We start from the raw sequence: 26,534 nt of genomic DNA, 5'->3' as shown, positions 1-26,534 counted from the left end.
GAAAAAGTCACGGCTTATAGTCCGAAATTTACGGGTATATTTACTCTATCTTCATTTTATTATACCAAATTACTTACAATTTGAACACCCCATGGAACAGAAACTAACTACATCAAAAAGGGACCTGAGAATGGTATGGTCAAATGCACACTTTAACCAATTCATACAACAAATAGGACAGATGAATCTGTTTGTGACGAGGATACAAATATATCTACGGTATATGCAGATTTTTCACTTCAGCTTTTCTTTACAGTACCTCAGATAAATTGAAAACTTGTTGAATGGAAATTGTATCTTCATACGCACTGTGTTTAGAGCTTGTAGATCTCTATTTTAACCATTTTAAAATGTTAAAGCATAATGAAGGAATGGTTTTGGACATACAACGTTTCCGCCCACCAAAGTACTTGCACCCATGAGAAACATTTTTATTTCATTTTACTTTAAATAGACAACACTAAATGTGCAATATACAATAAAAATAAAAACTAAATAATAAACATGGATTTGCATCTAAGGCATTGCTCTTAGAATATAAAATAATTATATAATATAAAAATAAATAATGAAATTCAGTAAGAAAAGATGGTCTGATAATGTTTTGCTCTGTTGTACAAATGTATTTCCAAGCTACTGTGGTTTAATTGGTCTGTACCACAGGGAATATAACTCAAATGTCAACATAATAGAGTGGACGTTTGGGGGGATTTCTTTAATTAAAAAAGATGGAAAAGTGATGATCAAAATAAGCCTCACTTTGGTTGAATGTGAACTGAGTTGTAACTGGTACCAGTCCCACCATATTAGATGGCATGCAGTGGAACAAGTAAATTATAGCAACAGTTGCTGGACACATTCATCACAGTCTCTGTTTAGACACCTCTCTCGTGTTATTCATCTCTTTGGGAGTAGGATATTTATGGCGATGAATTTCGAAAAGGCTTACTGACACATTCGTTGCAAACTGTTGCATTGCCAGATGATCGGATATCTCCACCTAACGATTGCCTGGGGAGTTTCTTTGAGACACTACAGTACATTGTGGTCTTGATGTTTGTTGACCAGGGTGCATGCTTAGTCTGTTTACTCTGATCTCGCTCTTGTAAGTCTCTCTAAACAGTTTTGATTCATTCTGCAATTTTTTTTGTTTCAACCCAGTTTTAACAATGAAAGCTATGAGATTGTCCTCAGCCTGTAGTTGAGCAAAGCTTTTATGGAGACTGTCTTGTGAGTCTAATCAAGCTGGAAGTACACTACACTGTGTCATCCTAATGCTTTAAATTATAGGATTAAACAATGGAAGGTGTTTTGACTTTTACAAGTTATGCATTTGGCAAATACAGTTTTTGGTACAACCCCCCACCACACATGCACACCCACAGTTACAGAGCAACGAAAACACATAAGTGACAACCAATATTTTAAAAAAGGAACAAAAAACAAATAAAAACTAAAAAAACATGCACTCATCAAATCTTTGCAATAGAAAATAAAACACTGTTCACCAATCTTGAACAATGTTCATATTTTTTTCGTCTTTACTATCGTTATTTGATATTAAGCTGTTCAATCATTATTTAGTGGAGCCGCTGTTGTTGATGTGCGCTTACTTCCTCAAGAGTCTACTTTGCCGTAAGTCCCCTCTGGCGGTCGGTAGCACTTGGGGAAGGCCATCAGCTGCAGAATGTTGAAGGCATATTTCCTGCACCTAATGTTCTTTTGAACATTTTCAATACGACATCCTTCTCTGATGATCAAATAAGGAGGGGTGAAGAGAAATGAGGGAACAAGAGGAGGGGGAAACAAACAGGCAGACAAACAAAAAGCAAATATGAGACATTTGTCTAAATTGTCCAAATGATGATTACAGACCTCGAAAAGGGGCGTTTCACTTATCCTACATTTTGTTATATGGTTTAAACGTTTGAAGTTGACCTCCCAATGGTTACAAAAATGTATAGACACAGATGGTATATCTACATACTTATTAGTTACAAATAAAACATTTTACAAGCAAGCTTAATGAATCCCTTTTGTTTTACAGTGAAGTGCCCCTTTAGGAAGTGGATGTAATGGTGCAGAACAAAAAAATGAGGGAAGAAAATGGAGATGATTTAACTCATTCTTTCTCTGTCCGTCTGTGGATTGCTGTATTTTCCTCTAAGATTATATTCAGTTAAGGCTGGTCTGCTTTACTGAGCAGTATGGAGAGAGACAGTAGAGTGAAGGTTGAAGAGGGTTGACATACGTACAGCGCTGGATTCAAGCTAGGTCTGTACCTACAGGGTGTGATGCTTATACCAACAGGCAGAGACACCAAGATGCCCAAGTTGCATTTCATATTTCTGGTATTTTATAATAATGCAACTGTAACATGTGGTGCACTGAAAGGTTCCGCTCACCTGTTTTCTAAATGTCTTTTATCTGAGGTAGTGTTTTACCCTGGTTGACCCTAATGCACCAGCCAAGCTTCACTTGATTTGTACTCACTCTAGTTTATTTCACCACCCTTCCTTCCTTCCTTTTCGCAGATAAAAAATAGTTATAGCCAAGTTGCTAATACAAAGGCAACCGCCACTGATCCCCAATTAGCAATAAATAATTACCAGGGCAAAAAGAACAACCTACAGGTGATATTCAAAAGTTGAAGAAGTGGAATGGACAGGGATACATGAACATCGCTCTCTCTCTGCCTGGAACCATCCATGTGCTCAGTAAAATCTCTGGAGGACAGTCCGAATAGGAAATAAACAGAAACAGTATCTCTCTTTGTCACTTATATGCACAATACTCAATACCTCATTCCCTCTGGAAGATTGTTATATCAGATACCTAAAGCTTGATTTAGGCTTAATTCCATGCTGGTGTCCTGCACCAAACATAGCAGATCTACAAGCTCACTATGCAGAGTTGTAGATAGCCTATTTTCGGTGTGCGAGGTAGCGTGCAACCAACTATAAATCAGGCATGAACTTGATGTTGGCCCAGGATCAAGTTCTAGATAAATGAAGCTTCCATTTCTCTTTCAAAGCATTGTTATGCTTTCGAAGAGAAATGGGCCAGAAGGTCTGGTCAGGCACTTAATCCTCCCAAATATTGCACGTGACCACGCAGTAGTAAATGTAGCCTACTTTGTAAGCCATTGAGCACTGTCCTACCATGTATTTTAGTAAAATGTGTTGTGACGCATTTCTGCATATTTCTGAGCTATCAGACATTATTTGCACTTGCTAATTGGGATAGTGTATTGTTATTACACATTATCTACCATTATTGATCAAATAAAATTGATGTACCGGTTGCACATCTTCTGAAAAAGTTGATTTACATGGACCATGTACATCAGCTACGTACCATGTACACCAGCCATGTAGCAGGTACTGTACATCAGCCAAGTACCACCATGTATATCAGCCATGTACCACTCCACCACAAACGGATGTTGCAGAGCTCTTTTGAAAATGTTTTCTCACCCAATGCCATCCAGCTCAAGAAGGAAACAGAATAATCACCCAAGAAAAAGAGGGAGGATCTCTGTCTATATATGGCATTATCAGCAATTTATTGATATTTTGCAAGCAGAAAAACAAGACTTAAAATGAGCCACACGACCAGTAGGTGGGAGCTAACGAGCAGCAGGGCTATGGGGTAAAAGTGTCGCGACGTTGGCTTGTTGTCTGCCACGGTGCCCGCCTCGGGGTCGTCCCACTGTCCGGTGACGTCTCCCTGGCTCGGCCGACTGCGGTGGCGCCCCCCCCCAGTGGAGTGATGTGGAAGGACACCACAAGAACAGAGACAGAATAGAGACACTGCTGGGTTAGTAACGCTACATTGCAGGAGGTGGCTGTCTAAAGTGGGACTCGTTTTGGCACCGGACTGCAGGGTTCGATTTGTGGACAAAACAAAAAACTGAGAGAGAGAGAGAAGGGGGGGGGGGGGGGCAGGGAGTATTTCTTAAACACTTCAACCGTTCTTTGTATGACAACTATGAAAATAGGCGATCTACATCTGTGATTTAAAATTTGTTTCTGTGTTAATGGGGTTAACATACATTTTAAATTGAATTGTTAAATTGTGATATTATCAAACGTAAATATCAGTGGGCAGTCTATATTTCCCAAAAGGAAATGCATGAATTTAATTCAGTCTCTCCAGAAGCAGGGATAAAACATACCCCCACCGACCATAAAAAATAATGACCAGAGTGGGAGATATCAAAAGCAGAGGCATGGGTTCCCCCCCCCAGCAAATCGAACCCTGCCGGACTGAGTCTGTAAAGGGGCATTTCACCACAAACAAAAAAACTGTGATTATTTACTGTAGTCTTATACAGAATAAAGATGGGAAGTGTTTAGCTTGCACCATGGATGGTTGAATGTGCAGTATGTCACAACAAAGGCACATGTTTGTTCTGTGTCAAATATAGCCTTGTGTGGCTTATGTCCTAAAGCCACTAGTCAGTAAGTTGTTTATCATAGTAGAGGGGTTTGTAGGAATTTAAACCTAAACAGAATTTCAGCCAAATATCTTATGTAATGATCTGTTGTCTGTTGTCAGAATGGACTCGTGGACAGTCAATTATACTGAAAGCTGGGATCAAATGAAAATCCATTGCATTGTTGCATTATGGGTGAAATTCCCCTTTAAGAGCCTGTATACAAGCTTACAGTAAGTAAAAGTAGGTACACCAAGGAGCCCACTTAGACCCTGCGTTAGTGCAGGTTTAACCTCTAAAGACGAGCAGACGAGTGTTATAGACGAGCAGCAGGCAAAGATGGACAGACAGACAGGACTAGTGAATACTTGGGTGCCGAGTGGTGAAATAGCCTTACAAACTGGTAAAATGGTGCGGGTAAAATGAGCCAGCTGGGAAAAGGATGATGGGCGAAAGGTACAGTTTTAATATGCACAATGCAGATGTTTGATTTTCTTTTTTTGTCATCCCATCCTATGTATACTGCCAAAAAAACAAACATAGCACCATTTCTTAGCCAAAATTCTTATTCGATACAATGTATTTCCACTGTTATATTTTAGATTTTGTTACGTCAAAAGATATTTTCTCCAACATTTGTCAGTTTTTTGCAGCATGGGTAACAGACAGTAGTAAACAGTAGTAAAAGCTCAGTGATATGTCCCAGACAGGTTAAATCATTGGCACCACATGTGGTTTTACAGGTCTTTGTACTGTGGCCCGTGGCGCCTACAGTGCTATAAAGTATACTGTAATCTTGTGGATTACAAATCAACTCCTGTTCATGTTGTTTCCATACAGAGCATCACAGCAAAGCGGAATTCCTGCAATCAGTTGGATATCTCTGAAGTTCATTTGAAAAAAAAAAACGATTTCAATTTATATTTCATGAGAAAATTTTTGTTTTGATTGATTTTCATTTTCATTTGTTTTATATGTGCAATACGTTCACGCCATACTCATAAAAGTACATTCCTATTCACAGAACTCTGGAACTAGCTCAGAGGATTGGACCATTGCACCTCTAGAGACTTTGAAAGTGAACAACAGCAGTACAACAAACGAATATTGTAACTGCACAGTATATTCTGCTTCACCTCTGGGCCTGGGTTGAATTAAAACATAGCTTGCTTTCCATATTGGCAGCCCCTGAAGTGTCATGTCATTCAGAATTGATAGTCCTGTTAAGTACATTTAATTTCCAGAATAGAATGCATGAGGAATACATCCAATTTGAGAGCCATAACATCTGGACGTGTGAGATATATGGCATGCGCAGTGAGTGCGAATGTGAGTGTGCTTGTCAAACAAATGGGGTTGATGGATGAATTTAATGGGAAATTAGAGGCACTAGAACATTATGTGGTCTCATAAATCAATCAGTGCTTCAATGCTTTTGTACAGAAGTTCAACCCCATTGTAGTAGTTATTTCATACAGAGGGATGGTCTTCCTGCTAGGCCATGGGCCTGTCGCACCTCCAACGGTGCCCATGGTGGTCTATGCATGGCAGGGGCGTCCTCTTCCCTGAGCCAGGCCTAAACCTGACCGCAGTATAATAACACTGAACAATTTCAGTGATTAGAATGGAAGCAGATGTCTTTTATTGTCATATTCTTATTTGCTGATTTCCAGTGTCATTGTGTAGCTTACAGGACAATACATATTCACTAGAATATGTATTGACCTGTGGCCGGATGCTAAAAGCACAGCTGATGAAATGCTGTTATACTGTAGCTGCTAGCATAGCTGAGGAGAATGGCTTTTTCTGCACCAATGGGAAGTCATGTTAAATCATTAGTAGTGAGACTATTGTAGGTTCACACACTTGTAGGTTCATACAATTGCATATACTGTACTAGAGTAAGGCCATATTGTTATACAAACTTCCATCATAGAAACCATACTGTAGCTGTTCAAATTATATTGCAACGGGTGGCATAGTTGAGAACAATGGCTTGCAGTGCTGGAGTTATTTTTTTTCAATAATTCAGCAGCCACAACAATCCAGTCAACCAGTTCTGCCACCCGCAGGAAATATTCTCTCATCCTTCCTATTCTGCTCATTCTGCCCTATATCGGTGAGCTGGTCTATTCTAAGTCCTATTATTAACACAATTGTAGAAGAATACTTAGAGTAAAAGCCTTCTACATCCATGAACAAGATGAGACACAAGACAAGACAAGACAAGACAGATTGTCTTGTATTCCTGTTGTAACCACTACAATAACCACATGAACCCTAGCATCCCTATTCTGGGCATGTCATAATAGGCAAACATTCGCTGAAAATAGCAGCTCACAATGCGTCGCATCGCAACGTGACACGTCGTGATCTTGTACAACAGCTATTTTCGGAGAAGAGATTTGGTGTAGAGGGAAATAAAGGAGTGAACCAGGTATAGACACCGGTCAACAAAGTCAACACATCCTAACTATTAGGAGCAGCAAGTGTCTTGCTCAGGGACACTTCAACACATAGACTGGGCCGATCGAGGGGCAAACCAGGGACCTTCTTATTCCCAGATGGCCTCTCTAACCATTCGGGTATGGCCACCCCAAATCTACCTCTCTCTAGTTCTCTCCAGTTGTCTGTCTTCCAAGAGTGATCACTTAAACGCCCCCCAAAAATTGTCAAAATGTCAATAGTTCATTACTTGCAAGTCCTGTGACAGGTTCGTAACACTGTTATACTATATGCCAGGACCATAAACTAGGCTCAAGGTTTAAACACAGGCAAAGTCATGCAGATAACAACATTAATAACAAACAATAATACTGAATGACTTAAGTCACCTGCCAAACTTTAGATTGGCTATTCTAATATTATCATATGACTAAGTATATATCAGGCTTAAGTGGTCAAGTGAACACACACACACACACACACACACACACACACACACACACACACACACACACACACACACACACACACACACACACACACACACACACACACACACACACACACACACACACACACACACACAAATAGGTGCTAGAAACGTACATCGGCCAAAAGCTAACTATTGTCCCTGATCCCACACACCACACAATACTTCATAGCTGGATTTATAAGAATTGTTTTACAAGTTATGTCACGTGATGTATTGGTATACATATATTGATTATCAGTACAAAGAACATGTTGATTTGGAACAGATAGTACAGATTCACCTTTGTTTTCATAAAGTACAAGTGATGTACGTAATAATAATTGAAATCTGCAAAGTATAAACGCGTAACTAAATCTGTCAAATAATTGTAGTAGAGTAAAAAGCACAGTATTTGCCTTTGAAATGTAGTGGAGATGGAGTAGAATCATAAAGTATTGAAAAATGGGAATACTCAAGTAAAGTAAAAGTACCTCAAAATTGTACTGGAGTACAGTACTTGAGTAAATGCACTTAGTTACTTTCCAATACTGTGAAGGACATATATATGCATGATGTGGGCTTCTCCAATAGCTGCTGTACCACTGTGTGTGGGAAGAGGAATGAACAGGGATGCTTGCAGAGTCACAGCTACTGGTGATGAACTGGGAGGTGGGGGTGCAGACAAAAATGGACTTGTGCGCATGGTGAATGTGTCCCGTCTTGTCACGTACATCTTGTATGGGTGCAGCTTTTTAACCTTCTGTAAGCATTAAGTACTACTGGATTGTTAACAGAAGCCAAAATGATAGACCAATGCTCTGATATAAACCAAGTATTTATCTGGGTTTTGAGTTCAGATTTGAGGGTCTTTTTACAGTATGTTATACCAGCAGATGTACTGACACAATCCATGCAGGAAAGGGTACATATTTCATGCTGCCTGTAGTAGGTTTCTGTTCAGACAGTTGTATTTACTCATCAAATATCAGAATCAGTATTGGTTTAAAACAAATTCCATGGCTCTTGTGCACTAATCAATAATTGGTTGAATTTAGTGATTGGTTAGAATGGTAACCTGCATCCATATTTAGCACAGATGTAGCCATTGGAAGAACTCTTGCTTTTGACTGAATTACTGCTGTACAGTTGTACAGTTGTACACCCAATAATAATAATAAGAAAACAACCATGGTCCTGTCAGCAATCTGGTAATTACTTGGTTGAGATATATTAAGAGTTTTGTGTTACATTATACTCATTTGGTGGGTTTCATTCAAGAGAGAATAAAATCTCAAGCTCTGATATAGGATGGATGCATCAAGTAGGCTGTCAGGGTGCCACTTTATGACGTTTGATTATATGTTTTGTTACCCTTCATCTCCATATGAAGCCTTTTGGCATAAAATATATAAATTTGGTCCAGCTCCATATCAGAATTGTCTGCAGCACCAATGCAAGTGGGACAACTACAATGGCTACGACTGCACAACACATTCTGTGCGTTTTTTTTTTCTGACATTACCTTCGCATGCAGTCCAGGGCTTGGATGAAGTAGTCCTTGCTGAGGTGGTGTTCATCTCGCAGCAGGGCACATTGTTCTAGCGTGACAGACATGGATGTCCGGTCTTTGGCACTTTTACAGCTGGTGAACCTGATACCATTCAGTCTTCGGCAGATCTTGGAAGGTGAGAAAGGCAGCGTGGATATCACTTTTCTGAATCACTCCATCACACAGACATGTTTGCCTCCGGTTCAGTTCATTGTCCTCACTGGGCCGTATCATATCAAACATTTCACTAGGTTACGCAAGAACAAATATAGCATTTCTTGTTTGGAATGTAAAGTTATTACAAAATATGTGGAGTGCTAGTGCAAGTACATAGTGTACTAGTGTTGGTATTTTATTGAGAAAAACAGTGCCAAGTGTTAAACAAAAACAAAACTAATGCTGGCAGTCAAGTGGAAAGTGTCCTGGAATAACATCCTGTTTTCCACACAGTCCATTCCAGCGTGCAAATGGAATAAAATGGTGCAGTAAAACACAGGCTAAAAGGATAACACAAAAAGTACTAAGGACTTGTTTCCATTGTGGTCCTATGTATTCAATTCAACAGAGCATAGGATATGAACACATTGATACATGTCGTCAACAAATACAAATAGATATATTTACAGGGGAGAAAAAGGAAAAATGGCGGCAGTGTATGACCAGTGTATTAACGTCATGGACTTCATCTTCCTATATTGAAACTGTCTAACGGGAGGGCCGGCGGGCAGGCGGGCCGCGTCACTCTTGACTCAGACTTAACCATATACAAACCTGATACGCCCATATATAGGCATGTCACTATGGCCGCGTTTAAATTGGACAATATTTATTCATTCAGAATGAACTCATTCCAAACAGATTCATACCCAACTGTTTATGGAACCTGAATACAAGTATTCCTCGTTTACATGACCCAAAGCATTCATTCGGAATATCACTTTTGACATGCGCAAAGTGGTTCCTGCCTACGCCCGGGCATGGACCAGGGGCCACCCCGGCTCCACTACCCAGGGCAGAGCTTCCCCTGGTGGGCATGGGGAGGAGACAATAGCCCCCTTGTGCCTCCGCGGCGGAGGCCTCCCGGCCTCCGTAGGCAGGCCGGGAAGCGACGCATCGACTCGGGCCAGGCAGCGTTGGATGTGCTGCGCCAACCCTGACCCGATGAGCCGCCCACGCACCGGTGCGAGCCCGCGTTCCTTTGTTATCGCCGCTTTAATGCGAAAGTAGCAGATCTACAAGTTCGGACCATTTTCTTTGTATTTTTTAAAGTTTTAAAAGTTTTAATTAAAATAAAAAATATTCTGCCTTGCGAGTTCTCGCAAGACTTTAGGTGCCTGTAACCTTACACAGCATCTGATCTCGCGAGATTGCATCAGCGTGAGTTCTGAGCAAGCAGCTTCAAGTCAAATTCGTCGTACAACGGTGTCGCGCCGAACACGAGCCAATCTACACACGTTTAATAATCACACAACCACGTCACTTTATTTAATTAGAAAATAATAACACAAACCGTTTAGTAATGATGATAGACAATTCACAACCAAACTTTGGATTATCCCTCACGGTAAAACTTAAGCTACTACTTGTCACATTTCTCATGTAGGCGACCTTAATTTTATTTAAACAAAAAACGTTTCATCTGACTGAATAGATTATTTTGATTATATTTTCCCGTTTCATGTCAAGGACAGGTAAAGATTGCTCCTCCATTACACGCTCAGATCCTCGGAGCGTCCGTTCTCCGGGACAAGTCTGGGCTTAACCATTACAGTATATAAGCTTATTAAATGACGCTATAGAATTTCATTAATTCTATCCGGCAGGAGCAAGTGCTTCTCAGCACCAACCGTGGCAGACTCATACAGAGACATAAATAGACTTATGCAGTCTTTAAATTAAAGTTTACTGCATACAATATTTTATATAAAAAATTATACAAATTCGAGATTTGATGGGTCATCTTTGGCCAATTCCGACAGCACTACTAAGTGCGGACATGTGAATATTCTATTCCAATTGAGGTGTTTACATGAGCATTTTTCTTCTGCATGAGCAGTCATTCCGAATATTAGTGGAATATACCTGTCCATGTAAACGCAGCCATTGACTCAGACATAACCATAAACAAACGCGAAACGCCCATATAGAGGCATGTCACTATGACTCAGACATAACCATAAACAAACCCAATAAGCCCATATATAGACATGTCACTATGACTCAGACATAACCATAAACAAACCCGATACGCTCATTCCCTTCCCGCTATTGAAGCAGAAAGGTCAACCATGCAGTTGGAAGGGATTCTCACCGTTCCGGCGAGCCATAGTATTTCCACGTTCTTCCTCTTCTTCGTCACTACATTCTGGCCCAGGGTTTCAAGTAGATCCTTCAAGTCTGACTGTGTCTGAAAATACGGTAGACCTGCACAAGGGAAACAAAATCACACACAGTGTCTTTCTTGCTGTTTTATGCTACGTACAGTAGATCTCAGAGAAAAGGAAAATGTTGACAATGTTTATCTTCTTGCGTTTCTATTGATCTTGATTGGTGAACTAGTTCGCCGGATAACACCTATGATGAGCTGCAATGGGACCCTTTTACCATAATGGATATTGGCCCACACACACAGGCACTGACATAATATTATGTGGTTGGGCTGGGCAAGTTAAATGTTCCTTAATAAGCAAGTGACCTAGAAGGTTGATGTGTGTCTTTTTGAAATTGCATAATTTCTGACCCTGCAGCATATCTAATTTTTACGTTTCCTTTTTATGGTTACTTTGGCATTTTGAAGTACCGTATACTTAATCTCTTGTAGCACGTTTCCATTGTTGCACTTTAGATTTTGTTTTATGTGGTTTGAAATTTGCATAGTTTCTGGATAATGTGTGTCTTGCCATTTGGTGAGAAAATCTCTGTATGTGTGCAGCACAAAGGTCCTTTTATGTGTTGCCGCACTAAATACTTTATGCAAGCTCAAGTTCCTTGATGTTTATCTTTCAAAACACAGCTGCCGCCAAAGACTACTGACAACATTTGACAGATGTGTTCCATGAATATTTCATCTATGTAAGTGACCATGACCATGTTACAACTTGGAAATATTTGTTTCAAGTCTGTGCACTTACATTCTAGGGGCACCTGTTCACTCAGTGATTTGTAATAAGCTTCTAGAATCTCAAAGTTCCTCTGGTTTATTCTTTCTTGCAGTGAGATGTCTCCAAACCTATCGAGAGAGACAAAAAGAGGGACATACAGTCAAGGATACAGACAGTGACAGGCTGCTTTCTATGAAAGCAGTACTTTGCCCATAGTACTTTTTCTCTTCAATCAGATTGACAATAAAAGATCTGTAAGGGAGAAAGCAGAAACAGCGACCTATGCACATGTACATACCATGCAATACTTATTTCAGTATGATATTTTGACTGAGGCATACCATACAGTAGAGACTTAGACAACACACGTTATACTGTTGATTTACAGCTATGAGTAATTTGTTGATTGATAATAAGTTTGACACAATGTTCATTCACAGCCATAAATAATAAGAATGATTTAGTTTGCATGGCTCATTCGAGGCTGTCACATTGGTAATATCCTTCTGAAGGCTTTTGTAGCCTGGATGCAAATGAGTGCAAACAGTATAAAGGTCCTTACACACCGTGAGCAACCAGACCTTTTTATCTGGTTTCGAAAAATAAATATGTTGCTTTATCGCTATGGATGTTCTCCAAAAAAAAAAAAAAAAACAGTCAGTACCAAATAAACCACCATCAGTGCTGCAGTTTTGAGGAAAGAAGGTGAGAAATGCGTGCTATCTTTTGCTATATGCAGCTGTTGATATTTTATGAAGGGAAAAAAAAGGACCAAAATGTCGTCAGGGACGGACCGGGGTAGCTTGCCTAGAGCGGCAATTGGGTCTGCACCGGCCCTGGGCCTCATTCCTAAATCACCCAGCAGCCAGCATAAAAGTTAAGCTCCTCTTCAGTCCTTTTGCCATTTTTCGCCTGTGCACACTGTCATACCTGTCTGTAGGCTGTGTGCCATATTTTAATGCTGAGTGCTTAAAGTAGCTTTATGCTGTTTGCTTAAGTACATGGGAAGCTTCTGGTAGGGGTGTGCTGCCCTTTAGTTTGAATCACCTTTTCTCCTGTCTTTCTGTTGTCAGGGAGACTAGAATTGTAATTTGACTTGGTGCAGATTAGTGAATTTATTTATTATTTAGTGTGGTCTTTGGTTTGTTGTTTTGTCCTTGGCCACCCTGACGTCTTATGCTTCTATTTGGTTTCTGTAACCATAACTTTGGTTAGTAATAAATGCACATTTGTTCCGTTACCTGTGTTTGTGGTACTTTATGTGTTACTCCTTAGCCTCTAGACTCCATATAAGGTCGCGCAACACATGCCCACACACTGTGAAATATGGCAATGCACAGTTTTAAGAATCAAATGCTTTCAAGCAAAAAGCATCAGTGGCTTACAGTAGATGGGAAAGAATTTGCCAAAAGTATGGTAACATTGTTTCCACATGTTTGATACCTGTTTGTCTTAATGCTCTTAATGTTGTGCAAAGCCATTTGTATTACCTTGCTGTTGAAATGTGCCTTGCATTGTGCGAGTTGAGAAGGTTGTTTTGACATATTAAAGTCCATTGCAAGACATTAAGAGGACAGAGATCCTCACTAAGTAGGCATATAAATATTTTATGTCAGTGTATGTATAATTTAAGTCTCAACATTTAAATAAATATGATTCTGTTTTTGATTCTGTCCGATGATTCTATTTTTATAATATATTTTTTTTGCACGTCTGTAAACATGAAATAATCCAACAAAATAACACAAATGTAGTCAAATGTACAATGTGGTTACATTTGTACAGAACACTCAGAAACCGTGTCTTCTCGTATACTGTAGTTCTCTGTCATATTGTTAGTAAATTGCAGGTGCTGTTCTTGCGGTACCTCTCTGCTATCGTTTGCTGCTCGTTGATACCCACGTTGAACAACACTGGGAACACTTGTAACGGCTTGCCTTCCTTGATCTCCTCTGGTAAGGTCTGGAACACCAGCCGCGGTAATGGCACTTCTACAGTGTAGTGGTCTCTGAATGGAAAACAGAAAAGAAGAAAGGGAGAAAATGGGTGAATAATGTCCATAATGTAAGCAACCTGACATGTTTGGAAAAGCTGCACAACAAACAAACAAACACACAATGTAATTTACAGCTAAACATTGCTCTCAAGAATGTTTTTGAAAACATTTGAAGCTTATTTGTTTTATTCTTTTATTGGTCCCCACTCCTTGGGGTGTTTTTTGTCACTGTATATTTGCACATACAGGAAAATTCGTTTTCTGCATTTACCCACCCTATAATCACTAGGAGCAGTAAGCAGCCATTGGCTATACATTTCACACTGCTCATATTGATATCTGACCAGTTTTTCTGTGTCTTTCTTTTGTCTATCTGCTTCCACCTTTCTTAAAACTCCAATGACGGAACTTAATTTCACCCACTTTTTTGTTTTGTTATGTGACAATAAAGTTGAGTTGACACACTCAGTACTTCACACTAGGTAGTGCAGGTCACGATAGATGGCTTCACATAAGGTTAGAGGCAGAATGGACCAAAATGTTGATATGTTCCATTTTAATAACCCCAATCCGTATAGATAAAATGACGCAAAATAAATCATGTCAGAGGGGAAACTGTGTGTTAGAGAGAGAGAGCCAGACGCCTAACTAGCGGGACGCAGACAACGCAGTTGCGTTGGGGCCCAGAGTCATTTGGGGCCCACCCGTGCCGTCGGTAAAATTAAATAATAAAAAAATAACATTTCATAGACCTGGTTGCTTGTTTCTCTCGCAAAATCTGGCAACACTGGAAGTCGGAAGAGGCGAGGTACACGTTCATCTAGACCTCGTAACTACTGTACAGTACGCCGCTGTCCTCTTGGTTTATAGACCGAAATGCACAGTTTGGGCTGTTTTCTGTGTTCTGTTCTGGCTAAAATTCCCGGCCGCGGCGGCGGCGGCGGGGGGGGGGGGGGGGGATTTGAGGACCCACGGTGACCACCGGGGGGGTTGAGGGCCCACGGTGACCACCCCGCGTTGAGGCCCACTGTTGCCTCGTTACGCCGCTGGAGAGAGCACCTCCATCCATTGCCCGCCTGTGTAGGTTTATTAACTTAAAACAAAACCGTTTAATGAGTAAAAGGAAATATACAATCATTGTCTCCGCACGGCCGAACAAAGGCATGGCCGAGACTATGTTTTGCACCCTGTCTGTCTGTCCGTCCGTCCGTCCGTCCGTCCGTGTGTCTGTCCGTCCTTCCGTCTGCGAACAGCAAATCTCCGGCACTGTTGGCTTGCTCGCAGCGAAACTGTGCACACACACTCCCTGGATGCCAGATTAGAACCTCTACCCCAAATTGTTCACATGGGCCTGTTATAGCGCCACCAGGAGGGCGATTTTAGCTAAACACATTTTTTGACAGTACTCCTACAGATTTTGTCCAAACGTTACGCAAATCGGTACACAGTAGCCTAGTAGTCATTAAACGAAACAGGTCATTCAGATTTTTCATATTCCTTCTTGATTGGCTAAGATTGGCTTCCAAAGTTTGCAGGAATGCTCCGTTTTGAACAAAATGCCTCAAATCATGAACACAGTGTGCAATTCCCATGAAATTTTGCACGCACATTCCCACTACGTCGAGGAAGAAATTTAACTTTTTTTAAATCAGCCTCATGGTGGCGCTATAACAGGCCGATTCATGTTTTTACCTATAACTGCACCAATCTGTGTAAAACTTTGTATGCGCACTTCCTAGAGGCCAAGGAAAAACCTTTCTGCCTTTTATAGCGCCACCAGGAGGCAGACTTATGTAAAAAGAAAAACCCTCAGATTTTATCCAAATTTCACACAAATCGGACACATGATCTCTATAGTCATGTGATCAAGATGGATCCGTTTGATTTTTCATATTCCATCTTGATTGGCTAAGATTGACATCTAAAGTTTGCAGGACTGGCCCACTTTGAACAAAATGCTGCAATTCATGAATGCAGCGTCCAATTGCGGTGAAACTTTGCATGCAGATTGGCACTACGTTGATAGCCTGGAAACCAGACGAAATTGCCATTGCAAAACAAAAAATTGCCCTTGGCAGATTTGGTCTGGCACCGCCCAGTTGTGATTAGATCCCACTCCCACTCACTCCCTCCGAATTACAGAGGGACCAATCAGGGCCCAGTATGCAAATGTGGCGCGGGTTTATCACCAGAAGAATTTTTTTAATTCGGATCTTGGAAATGCAGGTTCCACACAGAGATTCCAGACTAATATCTACGCAGTGATATTTGTCTGGCCATGCCAGGCTACTACGTTGAGGAACGAATGCCACCCTTTTAACATTGCCCTATTATAGCGCCACCAGGAGGCCGATTTTTGCCAAACTTTTTTTTTTAATTACTCCTACAAATTTTGTCCAAACATCACAGCAAATAATTGGTACACATTATATTTATAGTCAAGTGATCAAGACGGATAGGTCCGATTTATCATATTCCAACCTGATTGGCGAATTCCGAACATTGCAGGCCCACAATAACCTACTTGACCAAGCGGAGACCTGTGAGACTTTTTGTAGTTATTTCTGCATCTATTTTGTATAGGCTTCGGCCACTAAAGGCTGTTACAGGGCCATTCATTAGAGTCTGTGGCCGGAAATCTATTGTAGAGTGTCTGGTTTGTACACGGCCGTCGTCGGTGGTAGTGGGGTGTCTGCGTGAGTCATTCACAAGCCATTATTTTATTCATTTTTGTCCGAAGATTATATTTTACACGTTCAACACTGCCACACTGAAGTCTGCGGGTTCAGCAGGGGAGGAAATGATACGTCTAGAAACTATTCATAAACACTGTTAAAGAGAGTGTTTGAATTTGGATATACTCACTGGTACCAGTTCTGCAGAAGGAATAAATACATTTTCCGGCAGTGACAGTTCTGCTGACTATCTGAATATCTTTTCTATCAAAAAATGCATGGAATCTTTCTATCAAAAAATGCATGGAATTTCTGCATGTCTGTCTGTCTTTGTATCTGTTTGTCTGTCCCCCACATAAGTCTGACAAACTTGGCATGTGTATTGCAGAGGACCCTATGGAGTGATGCGAGTGAGAAGTCTGTTGTCAATATCCAATTGTCCTATTGTCCCATTCCCGATCTTGCATCGTTCCCGAGTAGGCCGGTGCCCAACGGTCACCGGTCTATATTATCCTATAATAAAATTGGTTAATGGGTGGGCCTGCCGGCCAGCGGACCGCCCCGTCACTATGACTCAGACATAAACATATATAGGGGCATGCCCATATATGGGCATATACAGATGACATTAGGGATGTTTATAAGGGTATAAAAAGGACAAGGACTGACAGATACAGAGATCTCCAAATATATTGGGCTTAAAAGGGACAGACAGGTACAACGGGTACTCTCACAATGCCCCCCCCCCGACACTATGACTCAGACACATTGGTCGGATCAGTGGTGCGACGTAGGTGTGAGGGCCGCGTAGCCGCCCGAATCTCTAGTATATCTAAAAATCCACTCATCTCTGTCTGTCTGTCAATGTTTCTTTATCGCTCATTAATGGGGGTCTCTGTATCTGTCTGTATGTGTCCCATTTATGTCCATTCAGTATGGAGATCCCTGAAGTCATCATTATTATTAGTATTATTATAATGGTACAGCAATAAGAAGTCTGACAGCAGGTACAACAGGTGCCTGGGCCTATGACCAGGTTCGGTGACCCGGGACCGAATTTCGTCAGTGCGTGCGTGCGTGCGTGCGTGCGTGCGTGCGTGCGTGCGTGCGTGCGTGCGTGCGTGCGTGCGTGCGTGCGTGCGTGCGTGCGTGCGTGCGTGCGTGCGTGCGTGCGTGCGTGCGTGCGTGCGTGCGTGCGTGCGTGCGTGCGTGTGGATGTGTGTGGTTGCTTCATGGTTCAGGTTAAATGTATGAAGACATGTGGGAAGGTATTATTACGCTGATGTGGCTTCTGCATAAAAATCCATAGTAGTCATGTGAGGTAAATGTTTGTTTGCTATGTCAGAACTTATTTGGCAAAGGTGTTTCCATCTCCCAATTAGTGCATTAATGGAAAAAACAACAACACCTAAAGCAAGCGTAAAAACTTCTTTAGCAAAATCTTGCTGTTTCCATTTCACAAGTAGCACATTTTCTAAAGCAATACTTAAAACTGCACATAAAGATAATGTTTGTTAACATGGCTTACGAGACCACAAAATCATCTCTAGAGGAGTTAATATATTTTTTTATTGTTAAGTCAATAGAATATATATATATATATATATATATATATAAAAAACGTACATACTCATACTGCCCTCCTAATACGTGAGGTGGCCATGTTTTTTCGTTTTCCCCCAAAATTATAAAAAATTAATGAAAAAAGTAATAAAAAAACATGGCCCCCTCACGCATTAAGAGGACAATATCATTCACCAGAACCAAGGACGGGTGTTATAATGGATTTGTATCTAAATATCTAAATACTGAATCAAGCAACTTAAAAACTGTCTGGGGTGTTCACAAAAGCCTGAGTAGATGATAAAATGACCCCATGTTTGAAAGTGAAATATCCCTTTAATGTCTCATAGCCTCAATACTATCTATCTATGCTCATCCCAGTAGCTTGTTTGCACTACAAGCTCAATTGCCGCCATTTCTCATTAGTGTGCTTATGCGCTATTAATGCCAGTGTGCAAGTGAAGTGCAAAAAGAATATCGTCGCTGTCTGGTGGAAACCTTGAATGTCCAAAACTGTCACTTTTCAAGAAATTAAAAAAGAAAGAACCTGTGTCTATTTCGAAAATAGCCGATCTACAAGCTCACAACACATCGCAATGGGACACGTGCCGTACAGGAGTGTGCAAAAGTAGCGAAAATACAAGCTTAGTTTGGCTATTTTCGCTACTTACGTGCAACACTCTTGTACGGCATTAACTTATGAAAAAAACATGAGTGCCAGATGTGCCAGAGAGTTACTCACATATCTTGGTACTGTATCGTGTTTTTCCAACCGGCATATGAGTTACAGACAGTTGCTTAGTCACTGGCACATCAAAACACTAAACTACGGTCTATAGTCCTTAGTCATACTGTCTGCACCACTTAATCAGCACAATCACTGTCACGTTGTGTGCCTGCCTGCAGGGCTATATGTGTCATCACTTGTTAATCCTTCCTCATACTATAGCTGCAGTACGGAGAAAAGTAATACAGTAAATTAACCATGTCTCACCGTCTGCCATAGACTACAGGCTGGAGGTCACTGAGGTCATCTGTGTTGGCCTCTGTGATCTTAAACATGACTCGGTGCAGATCTGAGATGCCCACCTCCATGTCCTCCAGCATGCCAATCTCTTCACCTGTTAGACAAATGCAACCAAGCAGTGAGCTCATCAGCCACTGATTAAAGCGGCAGTATGTAACTTTTTTGTTAATGAATAAAATGTGATTTTGTCCAATCTGTATGGTAGAGTATGTTAATACAATATAACTTATTCAATTGGGGTGGTTGTATTTTGTCTCCCTGCTCTTCTTCTTCTATTGAGACATTTAGATCGTGTCAAAGGTCATGTCTCACCTAGACACAGGATCTGACACGAATTTTGACCTGATGATCAAGATTCAATTTATCCTCTGAGCAAGCAGGCAGGCTCTATTAGCTCCATGGTAAAAGATTCAGCACTTGCGCAGGAAACCGGGTTCAAATGCGGGGTAGAAGAGGAAAGTTACATAGTGCAGCTTTAACCACTATTTAATACTTTAAAGAATGATAAATGATAAATAGCAGAAATACACGTTTGATAGATTTAGCAGATTCCTTCACCCATCGGCACAACAAATCGTGCACTATTTGTTCCATTGTACACACTGCCACTTATAAGGGCACAATGTAAGCTCAACCAATCGGTGCGTCCTCCATTGACCCGCGGACAGACAGATACAGATATTTCAGGTTTTTCGGTTCTCGGACACCACTGGTCTGACCGGATTACCACTTGGCACTGCACACCTTCGGGTCACCTGGGGCACGTGCCAAGTCAATCGTTCGGACGACACCCGATTTATGGACGGGACAGACACACTGTACAACCAGAGATTCTGTAAATGTATCGATATAGACAGATAGTTGTCAGCGGGTACTATGTAGGCCTACTGTACAGCCCCGTACTTCCGTGTCAGTTTAAAAAAAAAAATGCTCTCCCTTGGGGCATCAACAATACAAACACCAAATGTGAAGGCAATTGGACGCACGCACGCACGCACGCACGCACGCACGCACGCACGCACGCACGCACGCACGCACACACGCACGCACGCACGCACGCACACACACGCACACACTTTATAGTTTGAGGAAACAAGACAGTTGAATAATCTTTAAAAAACGATTGGAAAAAAGTAATCAAATTCTGCCATTTATTGACGACAATCTGATGTGCTCATGGGTTCTGTATCAGCCACAGTGCAACGGTCATTTGATTGTTACTAATTAATTGCCTATTTTATCTGCCAGCTCAAGTGCTTCGGACGGTGTTAAAGGTGATTTATATTACTTAGTTGCGCACAAGTGTTGTGCAATGAAAAGCTGATCTACAAGATCATAACGCGTTGCTCAGTGATGTGTTTGTAGATTTTCTATTTTTGATGCATGACACGACGCAGAACAAAGTATAAATCAGTTATTAATCTACCTTGATTACCCAAGAGTGATGCCTTTGGCTGACAATTAGTGTAGCTTACTGCGCTATCTCTGGGCGTGATATATTCAGTGTTTCCACAACCATTGCCCGGGGGAGGGGGAGGTGCTGAAAGTCAAGTCAAGTCAAGTACATTTTATTTTATATAGTGCCAAATCACATTTATCTAAGGGCACTTCTAATATAAATCATGTCTAGACCATATACTCTTTAATTAAAGAAACAGAATATGTTTCGACAGTTGAATTCTCCTTGTTCTTAGCACAGTGTCTATGTCCAATACAATAATCACACCTGTTAATAAACTGCTTCAGACACTATACAGTGGGTATTATAAACACAGCCCAATATTTGCAGGTTTCAGAGTCTAGATTGAAGTCAAGGGCGATGTGCCTTTGACACTACAACCCCTACTATGGAACCACCTTCCTGAGAATATTAGGGTAGCAACATCTGTTGAATCTTTTAAATCTAGTGTGCAGTGGATTATAATGTGATGCGAGAGTAGAGACTAGACATCAGCAACTCTGGACTCCTGGATCATTGCCTTCCACACCCTCCTGTATAGCACCAGGGTCTTGAGCTCAGCTGTCGCACCGCTGTGTGTCTACAGTACATAGATGGTGCTCCTCTTTCCCTTCGCAACTACGCATTGGGTTGGCTCCCACAGAGCTCCCACAGTGTCAGTTTGCTTGCAGCCAGTTCCGGGTACCTGGCACAGTGCCTGCCAGTCTCATCCTTCTCTCTCTGACCTTGTTCAAAAATGCATTCTTGTCTGTACTTGATAGCATAGAGCCAATAGAGAATCAGGGCTCGTACAGAACCATGGATGAAGGGTGATATCCTAAATGCCATCAAGCTCAGAAACAAAAGCTACTCTGAGTACAGGAAAAAACAAAAATGTGCAACTACTTGAAAAATGCAGGAAACTTCACAATGGAGTCAACAAATTGTTCACAACTGCCAAAAAGAATTTCTTAAATGAAAACATTGAGGCAAACAAAAGCAACCCACAAAAAATGTGGGAGGCACTACAGAAATTAGGCTGCCACAACAAAATTCAAACCAAATCAACAAATATCTTTCTCACCACCATTGCAACCGAGTTGGTAAGCAAACTTCCTCAGCATTCAGGTCTGTACGGCTCTGACCACATCCAAGCTTAGCTCACTATGACAAACTAGGGGCTAAAAAAGACTCCTTCTCATTCAAACCGGTAAATGCAGAAGAGGTGCAAAAAAAGCTCTTTGCCGTCCAGCCTAACAAGGCCACAGGCCTTGACAATATTTCCACTATATTCCTCAGAGACGCAGCTGTCTCTATTGCCCCCATAGTAGCCCACATTACAAACCTATCCATCAGCCAGTGTCACGTCCCACAAGAATTCAAATCGGCGAGAGTAAATCCCTCTGCATAAAAAAATAAGCAAATTAGACCCTGGCAACTACAGGCCTGTTTCTCAAAGGTTATAGAGCGATTAATTCAAGAACAAATCAGCAATTACCTCAGCGAGCGTAAACTGTTGTTTGAATTCCAATCAGGCTTCAGAACCTCCCACTCCACTGACACATGCCTACTGTATCTGACCGACTACATCAAACGTGAGGTAGACTCGGGCAAATACTGCGGCATGGTCTTGCTGGACCTCCAAATGGCGTTCGACACTGTAAACCATTCAATTCTACTTGATAAGCTGAGGGCGATTGGTTTTGATAGCACATCTCTAAACTGGATGAGATCTTACTTGGAGGGTAGAGAACAAGTGGTTGACATCAACGGAACCATGTCCTCATCCCTCCCGGTGAGCTGCAGGGTTCCTCAAGGCAGCATTCTAGGGCCGTTACTGTTCCTTCTATACATTAACGACATGAATACTGCCTGTAACTGCAAATTGTTCCTGTTCGCTGATGACTCAGCACTCCTGATCTCGGGAGAGGACAAGATGCAAGTTGAGGAAGCTCTCAGCTCCGAACTCTCCAAAATCCGTACTTGGCTTACAGATAACAAACTCTCACTACACCTTGGAAAAACTGAATCCATTCTCTTTGGGACCAAACATTCCCTCAGACAGATGAATGTAAATGATTTCAAGGTCAAAGTCGATGACACAATTATCTCTAGCAAAGAAGAGATTACTTATTTGGGCTGTATTCTTGACAAATACCTGACAGATGAAAGCATAGCTACAAAGGTAATCAAAAGAGTTAACCAGAGAACGAGATTTATGGGCAGAGTTTCTTCTTTTGTCACCAAGGATGCCTTCAGGACCCTTTACAGGGGCCCTGATTCAGCCCCTCTTTGACTATGCTTGCACCTCTTGGTACTCCAATATCTCGATGTCACTGAAGACTAAGCTTCAAACCTCCCAAAACAAACTGATTCGGCTACTCCTCGGACTGGGGCCCATGACCCACCTTTCTCCCACCCATTTTGCCAGCCTAGGCTGGCTCAGGGTGGAAGACAGGGTTAAACAATAAAAAAGGGGATTGGTCTTCAAAATTTACAATTTTGAAGACCAATCACATTTTTTGTATCTGAGTAAATACCTCCAAAATGTTAGCGACACTCACAGTCACAAAACTAGAGGGAGTGTTAACAACGATCTGGTACCAACCACAACAAATTCTCCTTCTGCAGCACTGCCACCCAGGTTTGGAATAGTCTAACCCCATCCCTCAAAATGTGCAGTTCGCTGGGCTCATTTAAAACAACCCTGAAACCTTTCAGGAGGCCAAAAAAGGAGGTAGTACTATTTTCCCGTTAGACAAACGACCCCCTCCTTTCTTGTACATATAGCATTATAATTTTCCCCCCCCCCTGCTTTTCTTATTTTTTGTTTGTATATAGTGTTATCATTTTCAGTTTTTTAGTATTGATATTTGAACTGTGGTGCCACTATATAAGAATTGAATACCAAGGACCTCATTGGAAACAAGACCGCAAGGACTTTTTTTAACTGACCTTTTAGACAAAGTATTTTAAATGTAACTGTGCTGTTTTACATTTTTTGCCTAATAAAATATTCAATCAATCAATCATGTGACCTGTGGGAGGCCACATTTCTGGTGTGGTCCGCCCATGTGACACCAAGTGTCATTTGTAGCATTCGTGTGTAGATAAACGCCATCCAAGGCCTTTTCCTGCTGTACTGTGAGCGTCCATGTCTCGGCAGCAGTACTGACAAACCGCCCCATGAGGTCACCTCCCATGTCCACACTCTCCTCATCTAACCCATTAAGGCCTGAGGCCGATTCTACAGAACGTCTTCTAAATCCTAGTAGTTTTCTGAAAAACCCTATGTTGCTATATGAGTGGTTTTCAAACCTTTTGATCCCCAAAATGAGATGTATTTGGCCCCATTTCAAAATATTTTGATCCAGGGACCCCCAGAAGCAAAGATTTGTTACAAAAAAGCTCGTAGCGCGGTACTTGGCTAATGCGCGGCATTCCAGGCATTCCAGGCAAGTACCAACTGATCCTGTTCCGTTGGAGCAGTCCAGGCACCGAGATGTTTGAGGTCCTCGACTACATCGAGCACCGAGTTGGCAGTGGTTTTGTCAAATTACTTTTGTTTTCTTGGCATTGAGCTTGGAGCCTGGCCGCGATGGTCGCGAACAAAAGTACCAACTGGTACCACCTAGTAACTGGTACTTGGGTATGGAAACGCAAAAAAAATTGGGTAGAGAGTAGAGACACAAGGACTATATGCAGTTCAAAAGCACCATTTCTTACTCACTGTAGGTGCTGAGCAGGCTCTCAAACTGGGCCACCAGGCCAACTTGGTGAAGCTGCCTCAGGAAGCCCTGGTCTTCCATCCCCGCATACAGTCTCATGACGAAACCACAGGCCAGGGCTGCTAGCTGCACACACGCACACGCACACGCACACACACACACACACACACACACACACACACACACACACACACACACACACACACAGTGTTGAACACAAATATGGTTCTCTAGATTTGCTTGTAGATCGGCTATTTTCGGTGCCAGACACCATCGTACGATGAAGTATAACTCAAGCTTAAGGAGCCACTGTGAGCAAGGGAAGACAAGCAGGGAACACATATTCAGCCAAAGGAAACACACTAAATACAAAAGTCCCATGTTCTGGGACTCAACTGTCTTAACACAGCTTTTAAACAATTCTCTGATCATGACCAGTGCAATCCATGAGAACAATTCTTGAGGCTTTCCTTTATCTAACTACACTAAATCCCTATATGCTTCACCATATGATGAATAGTTAAAACAGCCGATCTATACAAGCTCACAATGCCTAGCATCGCGATGCGTTGTGACTTACAAGGCTACTACTAGTCAACAAAGTATATAGTTGAAGTAGTTAAACTCTAAATATTTAAAGGTACTGTAGATACCAACTCAATTTGTTGACCATTTTTGGTAATAAATGTACCGACTCCGAGTATACACAAAAGATTAAGCAGTGGAACAAAAGGTATGAAAATGCCGTCTTTTCAAAAGATGTGGAGCATCACACATTGTTCGCTATCAAGTCAGTCATCCTTCTGACAGAATGTTGCCAATATCATTAACATATTATTTAACATTTGTAAAATGTACACCACAAAAAAAAAGTTTTGTTTCCCTCTGATCAAAAAGTGGCATTCTGTGACTACATCAGTAGTATTGTACAGTATCGTTAAGCTTTATTAGAAACCGTATACACGGGACATAAAAAACGGATTTTGATGTCATTATTATGTCAAGATGTCATTATTATGATATTGTTGCTGTTGGGCAGAAACCTTTTATCTCTGCATTTCAACTTTTTATGTTTTTCATAAATGAATGCCCTTCTTAGTCATACTACAATGTCCCACACAAAGTAGTCAAAAATTGCCTATCTACAAGCTCACGACGTTGTGAGCTTGTAGATCGGCTATTTTCAAATAGCCAAAGTTTAAATAGGGCTGAAGTGGTTAATGTATGTTTTGTAATAATAATTCAAATCTACAAAGTAACTAGTAACTAAAGTTTTCAAATAATTGTAGTGGAGTAAAAGTACAATATTTGCCTTTGAGGTGTAGTGGAGTAGAAGTAAAAGTACAGAAAATTGGAAATACTCCAATAAAGTAAAAAATACCTCAAAATTGTACTTAATGGACAGTACTTGAGTAAATGTACTTTGTTACTTTACACCACTGCCCAATAGCGACGATATACTTGATAACACGGTGCATGGCCACCTACTGCCTGGCTAAAGACCACGTCCCTCCTCTGCTGGAGGACCAGACCCTGGGGGATGCTGCAGGCTGCCTCCTGTAGAAGCACAAAGGTCATGGCCCTCTTAGCCCTCTCTACCACCTCTGCCACACACTCCTTTAACCTGGTCACCACCGGGCACAGCTGCTCTCTCCAGTCACCTGGTGGAGAGATGGGTGGGGTTTGGAGGTAGGTAGCGTAGCATGTAGGGAAATAGAGAGAAGAAATAAAGGAGAGGAGAGAGAAAATAGTGAAAAGAGGGACAGTGGGGGGAGACAGAGTATAATAATTATTTAAAATAATATTACCTATTTAATTTCAATTCAATTGATAAGCTTATTGTGCCAGTCTGGCGTCCCTAACTTGGGCACTCAGCAGGTAATCACAATGAGAAGAACATCTGTTAATATAAATAATCTAGCTATCAACCTGATATCTAAACATTCACATGGTTATAATTAGTTGTGTGTTACGTGTAAATGCACAGTAAATTAATCATTAATTTAGTTCACAGTAGTCCGTCCTGTCAGTGCAGACAAACAGGCACTAACAGAGATAATGTGTGGGTTGTATAAATTATGATGACTAGACCATACCCGTGG

At 41.3% G+C, this 26,534-nt stretch overlaps 1 protein-coding gene across 1 annotated transcript in view; it reads right to left on the bottom strand.

Annotated features, from left to right (window-relative positions):
• Window positions 1-407: 407 nt before the first annotated feature.
• The window catches only part of inpp4b (inositol polyphosphate-4-phosphatase type II B), a 234,877-nt gene continuing 208,750 nt past the window's right edge, over window positions 408-26,534 (bottom strand). Inside the window, 8 exon segments of the mRNA XM_080456329.1 lie at window positions 408-1,750; window positions 8,878-9,032; window positions 11,216-11,328; window positions 12,036-12,133; window positions 13,873-14,013; window positions 19,234-19,360; window positions 24,435-24,558; window positions 25,921-26,093. Of these exon segments, the coding sequence (XP_080312455.1) occupies window positions 1,618-1,750; window positions 8,878-9,032; window positions 11,216-11,328; window positions 12,036-12,133; window positions 13,873-14,013; window positions 19,234-19,360; window positions 24,435-24,558; window positions 25,921-26,093 (1,064 nt within the window). The 3' untranslated portion in view covers window positions 408-1,617.

The sequence above is a fragment of the Gymnoscopelus braueri genome, assembly GCF_963280865.1.
Source record: "Gymnoscopelus braueri genome assembly, chromosome: 2".
NCBI classification, from domain to species: Eukaryota; Metazoa; Chordata; class Actinopteri; order Myctophiformes; family Myctophidae; genus Gymnoscopelus; species Gymnoscopelus braueri.
This window is presented reverse-complemented; position numbering and strand designations above follow the sequence as displayed.